Source organism: Patella vulgata, chromosome 5, assembly GCF_932274485.2.
Source record: "Patella vulgata chromosome 5, xgPatVulg1.2, whole genome shotgun sequence".
Lineage (NCBI taxonomy): Eukaryota > Metazoa > Mollusca > Gastropoda > Patellidae > Patella > Patella vulgata.
In genome coordinates, this window is record NC_065883.2 from 22,544,585 (window position 1) to 22,563,804 (window position 19,220).

Genomic DNA, 19,220 nt, shown 5'->3' on the forward strand with positions numbered 1-19,220 from the left:
AAAATAAAGTCATTTCCTTTCATGATCAGGTACGTCTTGTAATTCAAGACTACGTCATGGCGTTGTCCACACGATTTATTTGAAGAATATATTTATTTCTAAATTATTGGTTTTTATTGCCGATATTAGACTTTTAATTTATCTATATTTTCGTTGTAAGTAAAATTGACGTTTATATTTTGCTTATTTAAGAATAAAGTAGCGGTAATGTAGAAAACCTGCATAAATTTCAGTTTGTCAGGATCATGCAGGGCCAAAATAGGACTCATCTCGTATTAATAATAGCCATTATATATGGGCCTATATCATGAGTATATGGCAATTTCTTATAGTTTGATAGGTTTGGGTTCTTTAACTGTATAACAAAAGTCAATTTTGTGTCATTTCTAGACTCTTGTAGAACTGAGAACACCATATAGGCATATTATATATATAATAATATCATACCCAGTTTGCGTTTCACGGACAGAATTGATACATCATATGTGTAATGAGGCTATTTGAAGGACCTGGCACAGCCACCGTGAATTAGTCTGACTGTAATTGTGCTTAATGTATTGCAGCTTTTCTTAAAACAATGATATCAATTCGGTCTTTATCGAATTTAGATCAGTAGGCCTACTGAAAACTTTAAAGCCAGATGCTTTGAAAAGCGTCCAGTGTGTCATGGTGGTCTAGTCCCAATAATCGGTGTCTGACTTAGTTAATGGACGTTATTTGAGACATTGGGTGATGTTTGACAGTTCATCGGGTCGAGTTGGGTTATTTCAGTGTTATTGTAATTATCATTTCCAAGAAGCCACACACAATCATAATGAGAAAAACGAGTTTACAAGGCTAAATGAAAGACCTCTAAATGGTAGTTATAAACAAAACCATCCAATAAACCAATGATTTTACAAGTCTTCATATCTACTTATTGTCTTGGTGCTCAAAAACCAAATATGGAATTGTTAGACAACAAATTGACACATTTCACGTAGCAAATTCAATTCCCAAGTTATATACTGTGATTGAATCCTTAACATCTACCACCTATTTTCATGTATGACACACATTGGCTTATAAATCCTTATAATACTTGAATCGACTTCATTGTCTTCCCCACCCTAATACTCCGACAATTTAGCACCTAATGCCATTATTATTTTACTTCAGTAATCTATTTGTTGAAACAGTGCTTACATGAAAAGTTCACCTGACACTTATCAGATTTGTAGAAAACTGTTACACTCCTATCAGATCAGGGTTGATTTTCTGCTCCTGTAAAGATTTAAAATTCATCTTTGTCTTTCTATTGCAGAATTGGTTAATCATGGCAGACCAAAGTAAGCTTACGTATATTAGTTCTTCTAATGTAATAAATTATTATCAATTGTACATGTATAAAATAGATCTTTTAAAGTTGCAATTGCAAATTTTTAAGTTATATTTTTAAAATAAAGCCTTAAAATAGATGGTATCCATAAACAGTTCTACCTTCTTAAAGAATAATCCTATTAATCCTATAATTCGCTATTGCCAGCTGAGAAATTGGCAAAAATATCATTTTTAACTTCAAATTCCAACGTTGGAAAATGGCTGCCCCATGTTGTCAATAGCAAAACAGGGGAGGTAATTGTGTAATTGTGTCATAGATTTTTAAGGGTGGGAAATAATGCCCATGATCGTATAATAGTGATTTGATAACCTATTGAGCAAAAGACATAGAAATAATTATGTTTTGACTTTCTTAGAAAATTTGAAATTCTCGCTTTAAAATGATTTCATGTAATTTATAAACTGTTCAACAATGACATGAGACAACATCTTGTGTCTTACTGGTTTTTTTCCCTACCTTTTGATTGTTTTTCTGAATCTTTATCATTGTTACTATATGATAATTTATGTTACAGGAATGGACGACGAATATGACCCAGATGAAAATGTAAGTTTTACTATATTGAAAAAAAGCATTTCACATATTAATCTGTTAGGTGAAAGGAGTATGTCTCATAACATAATAATAAAAAAAATGTTTTAAGATGTAAAATTAATTAAAGCAATCAGTAACAATACTAACATTAACAGACATTCGTTTTTGATTCCACAGAATTCTGTGTAAAGGTGCAATATTCAAAACTAAACGACATATATAGACTTTTGTACCATACACAATAAAAAATAGTCTTACCCAAATGCACATTGGTCTAAAAATGATTAAAATTGATCAGTCTGATTGTAAGATATGGCCATCTAAAGTTCACATTACTTTCTATTGTTTTCACACTGCCATCATTATTTCTTTTGCCTTCTGAACAATAGCTCATTTATTTTCCTGAACATCGAGGCCAAGATGGTATCTAACTTGTATTTATTTTGTTTTAATCATTTAAATTATAATCTAAAGCAAACTTTTAGGCCTTAATATCTAAAGAACACTTTCTGATCTCATATTTGTTAAATTTTGATAAAGAATAAATTTATTGGCCTTATTTGTCATTGCGTCTTTAATTGAAAGCAAATTGTTTTGCCTTTGTTTTTGTAGAACATATATTTAAGACATTTTTGTCACATCCATGTTTATATTTTCCAGGATTTGGATTTTGATACAAAAGTTCAGTTACAACAACAGTTGATTCAAGCTGAACGTCAGGAAGAAGTAGATAGAAATCGTGAAGTCATGGGTTTACAACAACAAGCCTTATTACAAAAACAAGATGAAGATTTGATGCAGAAAGTTTTTCAACAACAACAAATGATACAAATAGAACAGATACATCAGGTAGGTCTAATTCCATAATCATGATGTACCATACCCAGTGTATGCGAAATGATATTTTTTTTACTGGACATTTGGGCAGGTATTATTCCAAATATTACTGGACCGAATGAGATTTTACTGGTCCAAAAAAGTTCATACCAAAAATATGCATAAAATAAGTAATAATGGCCTAAAACTCGAAAAACAACAAACAGTATATATAAGGGGGAAAATACTTTACTTTATTACAAAGATTATCTATTGTATAAAGACTTTTTCGCACACTTCCTTAATTGTCATTTTGTGTTAATGATAACAATAAATATACTGCGCAAAGAAAATATAATCCCTTAGATGACAATTGAGTCTACCAGAAGCCAATGTTATTAATACAATAAAAGGACTTTCGTTTTAGTCTGGATTAACCTAGCCTACTACTTACTAGACTAGCTCGATATACGGTACTACGTACTCGAGATAAGTTTTTGTTTACATTTTAAACAATAGTGAAATTAACACAATAAATTAAATGAGAATTCAACAGTCCGTGCACGAAGTGTCGTCAGTCAGTGCCAATACGGCGATGATTTAATACAACCAGCATTCAGTAAACCGGGTCCAGAATCTTTCCGGACAACTGGGCCGGTATTCATGATGAAAATACCGGACCGAGGGCTATTTTATCGGTAATGACCGACAGTCCGACGGCTTTCGCATGGACTGACCATATCTGTCAAAATAGTTTGTGAAAGCATCCGAGTCAACATTTTACATTCAGTTTCAATGAAAACTAGTACAATGGTACAATGTACTTTTATTTCAATGAGATCTTGGAAGAGAAGGAGAGAAACTAGGTGAATTCGGTATTTACGTATTTATTTCAATAATTTCCTTGCTCGTAGGGATTTTTAGCAGTGGGAGCAAACTGTAGGACCCGGAGAAAACACACAAGGATGGACATTGGACAGGTAACATTACTCCTTGTTAGGTACAAGTAGGGAATCAAAACCATGCCACTTCACTCAATGACAGACCTTGTGACCTAAAGTGCATGTGTTACACCATTCAGCCACCCAACCCTCATGGCTGAGTTCAAATTTGTATACAAAGAGTACGGTCACCTGTCCAACCTCGTGGGTTTTCTCCAGGACCTCCGATTTCCTCCTACTGCTACAGACCCCTACGCGCAAGCGAATTATTGAAATAAAATTGAACCTTATGTTAGTCCTGAAATGACCTAGTTTGTGTCAAGTGGACGTTAAACCCCATCTCTCTCTCTCTCTCTCTCTCTCTCTCTCTCTCTCTCTCTCTCTCTCATTGTTTCCAAGATCTCGTTCAATACATTTATTAAACTTCTCCCCTTGTTATGATTTCAGTCCTCTATGGATCTCCCTCAAATGTTACCACCTCCACGCCTGCCCCCAGGTAAGATTTAGAAACTTTCCATATTTTATGATAAAAACTAATATTTCTTATATATAATTAGTGTTCAACTAGGCATTGTTTTTGTTATTTTTTTTCTCTGTATTTAATTAGATACTTTTCTGTTCTTGTAGTATATTGACTAAAATGTAGCTTGTTTTGTAGAAACATAATATTTAGCCTTGATTATTTCATACTTAACAGTTTACTTAAAGGAGCATTATGGTAGATTAGATAGAGCTGGCAGCCCTCACTATAATAGTTAAAAACTAGATAATGTAAAGGGAATATGCTGAAAATTTCAGTCAAATTGCTTCACTTTGAACCAAGATGTCATCATTACTAAAGTCAGTATGATAAAAAAAAAATAGTCTCGATTATCCATTTTTGGATTTAATCATCAATATGAGTGAAAATCTGACATATAAGATGGCATCAAGCGTTATGGTCTTTTCATGTTAATAAATGTCTAATTAATAGTTTATATAACATTTAAGGCCTAAAGAAAGACCTGCAAGTGCAATAGGCAGATTTAGCTCTTGCTTAATGTATGTTTAAGTCATGAATGAATTCCTAGTGAAATACTGTTTCTGATATATTTTAACATGTACATGTATACTAGCGGATCACCTGGCGCTGCCCAGGTTGTGCCCGTAACTCCAAAACTGTAAGCAGAAGGCCAACGCCGTCTAGGCTATGTTACTCTCCAGTCATAGATACCCCTATACATCAAATTTCAGCCTCGGGACAGCCTTAATATAGCTGCCGACCCTGAACAGACTAACAGAAAACGACAGTCACAAATATTAGTATAGATATTACTATTTATTTTATATGTGCAGATGCTGGCCCTAACCCTTTTTAGGTCTCACTAGGATATTGAGTTACCCAATAACTGATATGGGAAAAAATTAAAGTTCATTACTTTTGAGTTATACTAACTGATTCACACATAAATTCTATTTCTAATTACAGGAATAAACCCACCATCAGGTGTGCTACCACCGCAACCACCACCAGTAAGTCAGATGAATCCTCCTGGTGCTCCACCACCTCCCTCACAACCTGGTAATATGGGAGTTCAACCCCCACCATTAATGTCCATGAATCCACAGATTGTTCTTCCTCCCCAGTCTCAAGCTCAGTCTCAATCCATGATGGTGTCTGCTGGAGCTCCTGGACAGATGCCACAAGGAGTTATGGCCCCTAGTCAACAACAGATGCAACAACAAGGTAATATATGCAGTTTTCATATATTATTATTATTTATGTTCATCAGGCAAATATCTTGACTGTGATTGATTATGAGTATTTTCTGCTTAAGCTAAGTAGATATAATCAATTTGGATCCAATCGAGTATGAGTGATGGAACTTAACTTTGGGATTAAGAGGGGGGCCATCAGCATCACTGTTAGCTTGTATTGATTGGAGAAGATCTACTAATGGTTCTTTAAGTTTTAGCAAGTCATAGTGTTACCAAGTGGAATAGTCAATGCACATTTATTATGTACTTTTAACCCTATGGTAAAATTCTAAGCAAGTTCCTTTTTAATACTGTCATCACTATATTAATTATCACTTTTCAACATTTCAGGGAGACCCATGCCTCCACAAGGAATGCCACCTCAAGGTCCGCCCCAGGGAATGCCACCACAGGGACCACCACAGGGCATGCAACAAATGGGACCTCCACCAGGGATGTCAGGTCCTATGCACCCTGGTCCTCCACAAAATATGGGTGGTCCTCCACAGAATATGGGTGGCCCACCACAAAATATGGGTGGCCCACCACAAAATATGGGTGGCCCTCCACAAAATATGAGTGGTATGATGAGTGGACCTCCTGGTCCACCAAGGATGAGTGGCCCTCCAGGAATGGGTGGCCCACCAGGAATGGGAGGTCCACCTCAACAAGGTCCTCCACCAGGAATGGGAGGTCCACCTCAACAAGGTCCTCCACAAGGAATGGGTGGACCTCAAAGAATGGGTGGTCCACCTCAAGGAATGGATGGTCCACAACAAAGAATGGGAGGTCCACCTCCTAACATTGGAGGACCGTCACAGAATCAAGGTCCACCACGAGGGCCTCCAGGAGGTTCTAATCAAAGACAACCACAACCTTTAATGGACAAGATTGTACCACCACCGGTAAGTGTCGTTTCATTTAGTCAATGCAGACTGTTTGTTCTGTTATCACAAACATTGGGAATGTTTCTGCTGGGTTGGATTAATGATAAAATTAAATATGAGAAATTTGTTCAAAGATCACTGGTTAGGAAAATTGGAAATCAAACAAATTATGGTTTTAAGCGTCATTGAGCACTTTTGTGGAAATGGCGCTATATAAACGCTTATAAATAATAATAATAATAATTTTCTGCACCAACTGTGATATTAGGGAAATTTTGCCTGGAAAGCAGCGTCTCTGTCTTCTCTCATCAAATTGAGATGATTTCTGTTCGGTTTCCTACTGCTGCTTCCTGATCAGCTCCAGGAAAAGATGAAATGCAAACTTTAGAGTTACAGCCATGAAAAATAAATTAGCAGCAAGTTGTTTATAAATGCTTTTTATATTCAGAGTGAAAGACCAGGTCCACCTCAACAGAAAGAGATGAAGTTACCTGTAGCCTTAGAGAAGATGTTGGAGTTTAAAACAGTTCGAGCTGAGGAGGTGGGAATTAGTTTAGATGAACTGGAACAACCAAAAGGTAAAAAAATGTTATATTTTATAACTAATTACAATAGATAAAACCTAGGTCTCTTGTTTTAAGAGATTCAGATTTCTTTTTTTATGAATTTATGAACCTTGTGTTTCACCCATGAAAATGTATTCCAAAAAAGAGAGAGTATGCTCAAATGTCAATGCTTTACTAACGTTGGTATTAGGCGGATCACACATGGATGTGGTGAATTGTCAGATTCTAGTCTGTTGCAACACTCTCATGTTGGTTTGATGATCAAGTAACTGGTGAAAAGAAATTTGAACTTTAACTTTCTTACTAACCAGGGGAGCCACAGTTGCTCACCATGTAGGATGTTTGCTTGCTAACCTGGGGGTCCTGTGTTCGATCCCTGCATTGGCCTAGAAAGTTCATCAGGATTTTTCGACGTAGTTCCCCCTTGTCAGTGGTGCAGGACAGGAGGGCCTGGAAAGAGACAAGATATAGGCGTTCAGATGGGACACAAAACCGAGGTCCCATGTATACATTGGCGTGTACGTAATAGATCCCTTGACAGTTGGAATTCGATATAAGAGTAGGCCATAGTGACGCTATGTGGACAAAATTTCCCTCATAGCACACTGTATGTCATTGGCAGTGTGCTAAAGATCCCCTAACAGTATGAAATAGAAATAAGAGTAATCCATAGTAATGATGTCATGGTAATATTTCTCTTATGATACAATGCATGGCTTATGCCAATCGTCATTAGTGCCGAAAAGTAGGATGTTAAACCCTATTTCATAACCCTGTCCTGTTATTAAACATCATTACTATCACTTTATTCGTTCAGAAGAAGAAGAGAATGAAGATAAAGATGAAGAAGATGATGATGAAACAAGAAAAGAAGTTAATGGACAATTAGATGATGCTGATGAGGATGAAGATGAAGAAGAGGATGAACCAATACAGAAACCCGTTCAACCATCGAAGAAAGAGGTCAGTGTTGCCTCGTTTATTTTAGTCACTTTTAAAAAAAAAAATTGTCAACTGGCTGTGTCTTTATAAGTTCATAAGAATGTAAAAAGAGTTGGAAACACTCTTCAGGAGAAAAATACCCCAACTGTGAATTGCACAATTACTTTAGAATTATAAGCTTGTGAACAAGGTACAGGACAAGGTCGTAATGGGATTTTTGACTTCTTCAAATGATATTTTTTTGAATTTATAACTGAATGAAATTAGTTGAAACAATGGTCAAATGTTATTATGCTTGTCTTAAAACTAGAGTTTTTCAATGTGTGTGATTTTCTTTAGTCTAAGAATAAAAGAAGAAAGAAGAAGAAGAAGAAGTCACGTAAGAATAGACAGATGGTAACTAGAGTACATATAGAGGATGAAGAAGAGGATAAACCTGAAGATGATGTTCAGATAGAGTAAGTATAGGGCTTTGTTTGTTTGTTTTCGGGAGCCACGGTGGCTAAGTGGGTAAGTCACTGGCTCGCTAGACTGGAGGTCGCGTGTTCGATCCCTGCATTGGCCGAGAAAGTTCCTCAGGATTTTCTGACGTTTCCTCTAGTCAGTGGTGCAGGACAGAGGGCCTAACAAGGACAGCTGTCTAGTCGTTCGGATAGGACGAAAAACCGAGGTCCAGTGTATACATTGGAGTGCAAGTAAAAGATCTCTTGGCAGTTGAAATTCGATATAAGAGTAGGCCATAGTGCTGCTGCCCAGGCAAAATTAAACTCATTGTACTGTATGGCGTATGCCGTCATCATTAGCCCAGTCGGAGCAGAAAAGTAGAACGTTAAACCCCATTTCATTTCATTTTGTTTTTTTTACGAAATGTTAAGTCTATGATCATTTAATGGATTTTTGTTCCCATTGCAAACTGCAATATTGTGAAATTGAAATCTCAGAAAGTAATATCAGTCCAAAAATGGTTCAGTTAGATTCAGTATTTACAAAGATATGACGAATTGAAAATTTGTCTATTCTCTGCAATCAACAAGTCAGCACTACCTATAATGTTTGATAAAATCTGTTGATGGGCCTCTTTTTAATCTGATTGAATCCAAGCCGCAAGATTATCTACCGTTGATATGTCGATTTCTTAATGTTAAATAATTGGTTTGTGTACATTTTAGCGGGGATTAAGCTCTAACTTCAAGCGTAACATTCCTTTATAAGCTCGGTACTGTTCCATAGGAGTAATATCTGTATAGTAAATGTAAACAAAGGTTACAAAGTATATAATGTAAACTATTGTTTTATTTTCTAGCCAAAGTATATAATGTAAACTATTATTTTATTTTCTAGCCAAAGTATATAATGTAAACTATTGTTTTATTTTCTAGCCAAAGTATATAATGTAAACTATTTTCTAGCCAAAGTATATAATGTAAACTAATGTTTTATTTTCTAGGTATGTACAAGAACAGTTGATTCTAGAACCATCCGATCCTAATTATTACACATTCTCTAAAATATTCGAGGCTTTCAAGGTAAATTTATTTTTATTGTCTGTAAATTGTTTTATTTTTATATTCTAAAATATATAATAATAAATATAGTTGAAAAACCTATAGACACTAGTTAGGCAAACACATGAACATCACAGTCCTGTAAATTATCAGACAACTACGTCACTCAACCAGTGGATCCTGAAGATTGGTTTCTGTTGAGGCTCTTGTTTCAGTTTTAGCTGACATGCATTAAACTTGTAATAAAACCAGCCAGAGTTCACTATAGTTAGGACGTTAAACCCCATTTCATTTCATTTACTTCACTACAGTTCATAAATAACTCTAGAGCATTATAATGTGCTAGTCAGTATTGCTCCAGACCAGTATGTTAAGCTAGTCAATATTGCTCCAGACCAGTATGATAAGCTAGTCAGTATTGCTCCAGAGCAGTATGATGTGCTAGTCAGTATTGCTCCAGACCAGTATGATGTGTTAGTCAGTATTGCTCCAGACCAGTATGATAAGCTAGTCAGTATTGCTCCAGACCAGTATGTTAAGCTAGTCAATATTGCTCCAGACCAGTATGATAAGCTAGTCAGTATTGCTCCAGAGCAGTATGATGTGCTAGTCAGTATTGATCCAGACCAGTATGATGTGTTAGTCAGTATTGCTCCAGACCAGTATGATAAGCTAGTCAGTATTGCTCCAGACCAGTATGTTAAGCTAGTCAATATTCCTCCAGACCAGTATGATAAGCTAGTCAGTATTGCTCCAGAGCAGTATGATGTGCTAGTCAGTATTGCTCCAGACCAGTATGATGTGTTAGTCAGTATTGCTCCAGACCAGTATGATAAGCTAGTCAATATTGCTCCAGAGCACTATGTTAAGCTAGTCAATATTGCTCCAGATCAGTATGATAAGCTAGTCAGAATTGCTCCAGAGCAGTATGATGTGCTAGTCAGTATTGCTCCAGACCAGTATGATAAGCTAGTCAATATTGCTCCAGAGCAGTATAATGAAACCCTTGTTCACATATATTCAGTGTATTCAACATCAGAGTTTTGTCGAAGCCCATGTTTAACAAGATCATAGATTGATCATGTTTTATTATATTTCGTGTTGACAGATATCTGAGCCAGAGAAACCAAAAGAAGCATTAAAACCTGATGCACAGAAAAAAGATGATAAGAAAGATGGTGAGAAGAAAAAAGATAAAGAAGATGGTGATGATGATGATGATGAAGATGAGGTAACATAACAGTTTGATTTATTCATCAAATGGTTTGCTCTCCCTTTAAACTTCATAGCCCTGCTGCCCGGGCAAAAGTTCCCATGTAGCGCACTGCATGACGTATGCCCTTCTTAAGTAGCCCTGTCGGAGTAGGACATTAAACCCGATTTCATTTCATTTACTTTAGAACTAATAATGCAGATACAAATACTTCACTATGTGGAAATAAGACTGCTGCTTAACGTTTTCCGGATCATAGACAACACAAATTATACTGTTATTGTCTTCTAGTTTTAGCATCCAGATTTTAATTTGCTTTTTGAACTAGGAAGCTCTTCGAAAAAAAAATAAGGCTCTGCTAATTCATGTATGATCAACATGAAACTTGTCATGCGTGTTCCTTCAATTTTTGATATGACGTCACAATTCCAAGATGACAGTGATGACATCATGCTCGGTTTGCTGGTAGATATAGTACTATCATACTGGTTTCTAATGTCATCTTTTAGTAGACTGAAACCAGTTTTCTATAATTAGTTATTTCCATATAGTATATTTTGAATATATTATAATGCTATGTTTTTATTCATTTAATATATGATAATGTCTTGTTTTTATTAGGATGACATGCCACCTAAAGAAGAAGAAGCTAAAATATCCAAGAAGAAATTAAAGAAAATGACCAGATTAAGTGTTGCACAGTTAAAACAGGTAATGTTATATATCCTACCATAGTTACCTCCATCTTCCCACAGGGTCCTCCAACATATGTACATTATGTGTTAATTCTTAAACCAACACCTTATGTCGAGGGGAGTCACAGTGACTCTTGAGCATGGCAACCCTTTGACTTACCCTATGTCAAAATTAAATTTGTTTACCACATTATATAAATTGGGTCATCTCTGTAGGCCCGGCTGCTATACTTGAAGGCAGTAGAATGATTTAATAGCATTATCATTTTGCGTAATTATGTTGGGTGGCCGAATTGTTAATGCATGCACGTTGCATAATAAGGTCTGTCGCCAGTCCAACTTCGTTGGTTTTCTCTGGGTCCTAAAGTTTTCTCCCACTGCTAAAGACCCCTATGCGCAAGCAAATTATTGAAATAAAATTTAACAATATGTTAGTCATGAAATGACCTAGTTTGTGTCGAGTGGACGTTAAACCCCATCTCTCTCTCTCTCTCTCTCTCTCTCTCTCTCTCTCATCTTACATATTTAATCAGTTTAAATTTATTGTTAATATTTCAGTTGGTAACGAGGCCAGATGTGGTTGAAATGCAGGATGTTACTGCTCGAGATCCAAGACTTTTAGTTCTTCTTAAGGTAGAAACTTTTAGATTAAGATAAAAGGATAAATTGGTAATTTAGACATGAAATTCGTGTGACCTAAACGGGTCAATTTAAATGTATAAGCATACACTAAATGTGCACATTCTTCTTCTTTTTTTGTTTTCTTCTATTGCGTTTTATTCCTATTTATACTTAGTTCTGGTCATGAGTTAATTACACATACTTTTCATGCTTGCATTTATTATTGGATCTTGTCATGATCGAGTCTAATTATACATTTATTGTGTAGAGTCTAATTAAACATTATGTGTGTAGAGTTCTTGTGTTTCCACATAAATTTTTTTGTTTTCAGGCTGCAAGAAATTCTGTCCCTGTACCTAGACATTGGTCCTATAAAAGAAAATATTTACAAGGTAAAAGAGGTATAGAGAAACAACCATTTGAACTACCAGATTTTATTAAATCAACAGGTATCGAGGAAATGCGAGCAGCTCTAGCAGAAAAGGTATGCCGTCATTCATATAACCCAAAATAACCCCATTTCATTTGCAAAACCTGTAGGCGATAGATGCATAGAAAATCTAATCATTATGTTTATTTTCTTCAGGGGGGTTGGATGGCCGAATGATTAGCATGTGCGCGCTGTATCATAAGGTCTGTCATTGAGTCAACTGGTGTGGTTTCAATTACCCTGTTGTACGTGACAAGGAGTAGGGTCACCTGTCCAACCTCGTGGGGTTTCTTTAGGGGTCCTCTGGTTTCCTCCCACTGCTAAAGACCCCTACTCGCAAGCGAATTATTGAAATAAAATTGAATCATATGTTGGTCCCGAAATGAGCTAGTTTGTGTCGAGTGGACGTTAAACCCCATTTCTCTCTCTCTCTTTATTTTCTTCAGTAAGTAACTGCTTTATATTTTTAAAAACATTCTATTTGCAGGAAGATCAGAAGACAATGAAATCAAAGATGAGAGAAAGAGTTCGTCCTAAGATGGGTAAAATTGATATCGATTATCAAAAATTACACGATGCCTTTTTCCGATATCAAACTAAACCTAAAATGACGATACATGGTGATTTATATTATGAGGTAAGTTAATTTCATGATGTTCCAGTATCTAAGTATAATTTCATGATGTTCCAGTAGTCAAAGTGTAACTTTCAAAAAATAAAATGGATTACTTTATATGTAATTTAATTGATTATGATTTGTTTTTTTAGGAGTAAATCAAAATGTTTTGTTTACATAGGTTGAAAAAAAAAAAAGATCTGAATATTTTATTTTATTTTTGATTTCAGGGAAAAGAATTTGAGACACGATTAAGAGAAAAGAAACCAGGAAATATATCTGATGATTTAAGAATGGCACTTGGTATGCCTGTTGGTGGAGTACGTGTTTTCATAATTCTTTTATAATTCTTGATATAGATCATTCAATCTTTCAATACTTTCATTCAAAATCAAAAAGGATTGTCTTAAAGATACATTCCTGCATACAAACTGGTGATTTGATGATATATTTGGACTAAAAACATATTCAAAATAATTAATTTATCATAATTTTGCTTCAAATCCTTCTCAAAACATTGTAATTGACAAGGAATACCCTGCTATAAAAATCTATCAAAAGAGCTCATGTTTATGTCACGTGACTTACCTCGCTCGGTACCTATAGCAATGGGGGCGAAGTCAGAGGAGAATTCATTGTATACACAAGACGATGTTGTCTTTAATCGCTGACTATTTATCACAAATATATCGAATCCTAATTAAATTCTCAGATTATCCATTGCCCCCGTCTTTTTCCGTGATTTTTATCTCAGAAAGTGTTGTACGTCTAACTCTTCATAAAGTTTATCAACATGTACACCAAGCGCTCAATCTTCGCGTGCAACCTGCGAAGTCACGCGTGCAGGTATTCCTAATCCTCGGGCTGCCGATTAGGGGAACCCTTACATTTTTGTCCTGTATACGCTCCATGAGTGTTTTTCAGGGAATCCAGTATTTTTCTAGTAAGATTGGATATCTCTACTTTAAATATATACCAAAATTGCCATACTTTTATTGGAAATAACCACCCGATAAATACTTTTCTGGGAACCTGTCTTTAAAGAATTTAAGTAGATAAGCTTTATTTCAAATAATATTAAATTGTTGATGTAATTAGTGTAACTTATATTATTTTTGATATTAACAGAGTGCAGATAAAGTTCCACCACCATGGTTAATAGCTATGCAGAGATACGGTCCACCACCATCTTATCCTAATTTAAAAGTACCAGGTTTAAATGCTTCTATACCTGAGGTAAGATTTCTCATAGCCATAGAATAACAATTTATAGAATCGTATTGGCTTTCAGTATAAACTATATCATAAAGGTCTGTAAAGTATTATATCCCAACAAACTACACCATACTCCAGCTAGTGATGAAAAGTATTGCAAAGTAGATCTCTGCAAAATGAATACAACAATATACAGGTATATTGTGATTGTATATGATTATGTTTATAATTTTAGGGCTGTACATTTGGATATCATGCAGGAGGCTGGGGTAAACCACCTGTTGATGAACATGGTAAACCATTATATGGTGATGTATTTGGTACACAGACAATAGATCTAGTGGTAAGTATTGTATTATAATGGTGGTAGGGGGTGGTTAAATTGGCCACAGACAATAGATCTAGTTGTAAGTATTTTATTATAATGATGGTAGGGTGATGTATTAGGTACACAGACAATAGATCTAGTTATAAGTAGTTTATTATAATGGTGGGTGGGTGATGTATTAGGTACACAGACAATAGATTTAGTGGTAAGTATTATATTATAATGGTGGTGGGGGGCTCAATTTGACAGAGTTGTGATCAAGAGTCACATAATTAAATCCTGTCCGAGCTATGCCAACCCTGAGAACATAATATGTGGTGTGATCAGAATGGGGAATGTAGTCATATGCAGTTGCTGCATGCCCTGCCACTCGATTGACACTTTTTGCAGGATTAAGAGAATTCAAATACAGAAAACAACCCCACCCCCATGTCTGTTTAGTTTACATTGGTAGTGTTCCAAATTGTTTTTTTTTTTACAAATATTGTCTCCCCTTAATGTGCCAAGGGGGATAATTACCTGAATTAGAAAAAGAAACTTTGAGCGTCGAAGTGAAAGTATGATTTAAATTATGATATATTTAACAGGCACCAATAGAAGAAGATGAGATAGATAAAACATTATGGGGTGAAATGGAATCTGAGTCTGAATCTGAAGAAGAATCAGAAGAGTCTGAAGACGAAGATGATACTGGTCTGATAACACCGTCAGAAGGGTAAGCTGTTTACCATATAACTGACTGTCACTGGCTTAATGAGACAAATGTTGCCAGTATATTTGTCATATAAATGAACTTTAATTTGATTTACCCAATTCCCAAAGGCCAAAGCTTATCTGAAAAGCATGTAATTTGGTTGCTATAGTCTGGCTTGGTTGTTTCAGTAATCACGTTTATCTAAAATTAATACTCTATTAAAGTCAATTTAATTCTAAATGGAAATGAATTCTTTTTTGAGGGTTCTTAACACAGTTGTGAGTATGACTACGGTAATCCAGTCTTATTAAAACACAGATCCTATTTAGTTTCGTTTTTTATAGTTCAATATTTCGTTTTACTTGTCTTTACTACGCTGGGATCTGGAAGAGTTTTTATAGAACCCGCATTCTGTTGATGTGAGGGATTAGCCAATGCAACAATCTGTTACGGCGAGTTTTTGGTGTGAGGTTCACGGAACTGTGGGTAACCCACTAGAAATATCAACGCTGATTGGTTAATCAAATGTCTGATGTCATAGGGTCAAAAATCGCTCGCATGACCTCTGATGCAACGTTCCACTACATCCGGTCAGATCTTCGTGTAGTGTAGGCAAACGAAAGTATAAAATAAAACGAAACGAAATATAGATCTGTAATAAATGTTTGTCAACGATTGTGTATTGTTATAATTTTATTTTCTAGTTTGGTGACACCAAGTGGTATGACATCTATACCTATAGGTGTAGAAACACCAGAAATGATAGAATTACGTAAAAGAAGAATTGAAGATGCCATGGACCAGGGTGGAGATACACCAGCTTTATATCAAGTTTTACCTGAGAAAAAACAATCTGTTGGTGCTGCCATGATGGGATCATCACATGGTTATGAAATACCAGCTGTAAGTAAAGATCTGTTTAATTATCACATGTATATTTACTAAACTAGCTGTTTACCTGGCATTGCACAGGTACAGTCCAGCGACGCTTACTTAGGAGTTTCATGACACCTGAACTAGCATAACTCCCTGGCTAAACCTTCCCTTACACTCCGAATTTCAGCCTCAGGCCAGCCCTAGTGCCAACCCCGAACCCCAAACAGACAAACAAACAAACAAGTCACAAATATATACATATATTTAAGTCAGATTTGTAATACCAAATTAAATAGAATGCGGATTTGAAGCTTTGTATAGTATACCAAATTAAAAGTCAAGTAGCCAATCTGATTAAAACACAGATCCTATTTCGTTTTTATAGTTCAAAATTTTGTGTTATTTGTCTTTACTACACTAGGATCTGGAAGAGTTGTTATATTACCGGGGTTCTGGTTTAAGTGAGGGATTAGCCAATGAAACAGTCTTACAGCGGGTTCTAGGCATGCAATGTACGAAACTGTGGGTAAACCACTAGAAACATCAATACTGATTGATTAATCAATGTCTGACGTCATAGGCTAAAAATAAACGCTTGTACGATCCCTGACACAACCTTCCAGTTCAACCAGTAAGATCTTCATGTAGTGTAGGCCATCGAAAGTGTAATAAAAACGAAACGAAATGTAGATCTGTATTTTAATCAGAATGTCAAGTAGCATTACATGAACTGAATTTTTAAAAGTTTTTCCAGAATTAATAAGCTAGTATTTGTGTTTATTCTTATAGATGGGTAAAAAACCAGGAGAGAAGGTTACACCTGAAGGTATTGAAGTGTCCTTGAACCCTGAGGAACTTGACCTTGATTCTGCGGCCATGCAGGCTAAGTATGATCAGACAGTAAGAGAACAACAATCACAGTTGGAGAAAGAAGATTTAAGTGATATGGTAGCAGAACATGCAGCTAAACAAAAGGTATGTAATATTGTTATATTCTCTCTTCTATTTCGAAGGGGGGGATTTTGCCCGAACAGCAGGGTTTCTGACTACTCTTCTTCAAATTCCAATCTCCAAGGGTTCTTTTAAGTCCATGCCATCGTGTACATAGGTGAACTTAGGTTTCCTTGTTAACCCGTGTAGACGCCACACTTGACAAGTGAGAATCACGCTTAAAAAATCCTGATGGTTTTTCTCAGTGCCCAAGTCCAGATTCAGACCTAATCACATGGAGCGGGGTTGTATGGTCTAGTGTTGAACGCAAGCACGTGAAATGACAAGATCTGTCATTGAGTCAAGTGGCGTGGCAAGAAGTAGGGTCACCTGTCCCACTTCGTGGGTTTTCTCTAGGTCCTCCGGTTTCCTCCCACTGCTAAAGACCCCTACACTCAAGCGAAATATTGAAATAAAAATTGAACTATGTTAGTCCAGAAGTTACCTAGTTTGTGTCGAGTGTTTTACTAACATTACCCTTAGAATTTGAATGATTCTAACAAATTAAAAGAAAAATGTGTTCAGGCCTGGAAATAACAGTTTTAAATGTACCTGACAAAATGTCAGGCACTAATGAAATAGTACCTGATATTTATTAATAATATCAATAAAAAAGACAAATCAGTGCTGGACAAAATGACAGGCACCATAGGTTTTGTGCCTGACAAAGCCTGACATTGTCAGGTGCCTTATTTCCAGGCTTGAATGTGTTAAGTCATTTAAAATAATCCTCTTATATCTACATACAGTAAGCATTAAAAATCTATGTTAGATGAAAGTTAAGCCGTTGACAATGTTTGACCAACAAAACCCTAGATTTACACATCCATATTATTGATAGTATATTTTAATTTACATGAATTTATTAAATTAATAACTTATTGAGTGATATTATATAGAATTATTAAATAATATATTGATAACTTTTTATTCTTTCTTCCAGAAACGTAAGAAACAGCAGACAGATAGTGGGAAAACAGCCAAGAAATATAAAGAATTTAAATTTTAGACTTGTAAATAGACATTGTTGTGTAAATATTTGGTACAAATTAATCATCATCCTCTTCATCTCAAGATAATCATGAAAACGTATTTGTATAGATAAATGGAATAAAAAATATACTAAACATAAACTACTTGATTGATTTATAGGTTGAATTAAAGCCACAGATAATCGTTTGTATTTATCAGACAATATCTTTAAGTTGTGCCATCTTCTGTTTATATTGTCTACAAAGGATGCCGATTGTTGTGAAATTTTCAGTTCGTTATATCTTTATAGACTGAAATTCCTTTTGGAGATAGGGTGGTTGAGGGCCAAATGGTTTTACACGTGCGCATTATATCATAAGGTCTGTAATTGAGTCAAGACCTCTACATGCACGCAAATTTTTAAAATAAAATTGAATCATATGTTAGTCCTGAAATCTGAAATGATCTAGTTTGTGTCTGATTGTTGTGAAATTTTCAATTTAGACTGAAATTCCTTTTCGAGATTCAACTATCAGAATGTTTTAATTTGCAAGGGATTCAAAGTCCCTCAAATGACTTTCAGCAGCTGTAATAGTGGTGATTATGTTTGAATAAAAGTAGTTCTGTGACATAGTTCTCTGTTAGCATACTTTTTATATTCTCCTATGTAATGTGATGTATTACGTGCATGCCATTGTGTACAGAGAGGACCTCAGTTTTTCGTCCTATCTGAATAACTATGTTGTCCCTTGCTAGGCCCTTCTGTCCTGCACCACTGACAAGGGGAAACCACATCAGAAAATCTTTCTCGGCCAACGCAGGGATGAACACAGGAACTCCAGGTTAGTGAGCCAACATATTACTCACTTACTTACCTGCAAATTGCAGGGTTCGTTCCTTGATTATGTTTTTACTTTTCAAGTTTGTGATTTTGATATAGGATAGCATTCTTGGATGAAATTTAAAAACTTGGTGGGAAGAACACTATTCAAAATTTAGGATTTTTCAACTCAAACTGCTACATTTGATAAAATATCAAACAACTTAATTTTCAACTTTAGAATTTTATTTTTTTGTTTACAATGATGTTACTATACATATACATTTAATGAATTAACATATAAATTCTAATAAATTAACATAAAAATTCTAATAAATTAACATAAAAATTCTAACCAATTAACATGACAATTTTAATGAAGTAACATAGAAATTCTCACCAATTAACATGGTAATTTTAATAAATTAACATAGAAATTCT

The 19,220-nt window shown here is 35.3% G+C and overlaps 1 protein-coding gene across 1 annotated transcript; it reads left to right on the forward strand.

The window, feature by feature from the left end:
• Positions 1-49: 49 nt before the first annotated feature.
• Positions 50-18,120, forward strand: LOC126821139 (splicing factor 3B subunit 2). The gene is made up of 23 exons (XM_050549473.1): positions 50-155; positions 1,304-1,328; positions 1,896-1,927; positions 2,576-2,764; positions 4,120-4,168; positions 5,141-5,398; positions 5,761-6,314; positions 6,745-6,874; positions 7,680-7,825; positions 8,144-8,262; positions 9,252-9,330; positions 10,418-10,540; positions 11,144-11,233; positions 11,776-11,850; positions 12,170-12,322; positions 12,756-12,905; positions 13,115-13,204; positions 14,013-14,120; positions 14,335-14,442; positions 15,015-15,142; positions 15,826-16,024; positions 16,787-16,972; positions 17,931-18,120. Exons 2-23 carry the CDS (start codon positions 1,316-1,318, stop codon positions 17,994-17,996), a joined length of 3,045 nt encoding a protein of 1,014 aa, XP_050405430.1. The 5' UTR covers positions 50-155; positions 1,304-1,315; the 3' UTR covers positions 17,997-18,120.
• Positions 18,121-19,220: the final 1,100 nt, after the last annotated feature.

Excerpts from the sequence above, each read along its gene's own strand:
- LOC126821139 (XM_050549473.1), top strand. Across the intron at positions 5,399-5,760 it reads ACAACAGATGCAACAACAAG|GGAGACCCATGCCTCCACAA; the intron begins GTAATATATGCA and ends TCAACATTTCAG. Across the intron at positions 14,443-15,014 it reads CACAGACAATAGATCTAGTG|GCACCAATAGAAGAAGATGA; the intron begins GTAAGTATTGTA and ends TATATTTAACAG.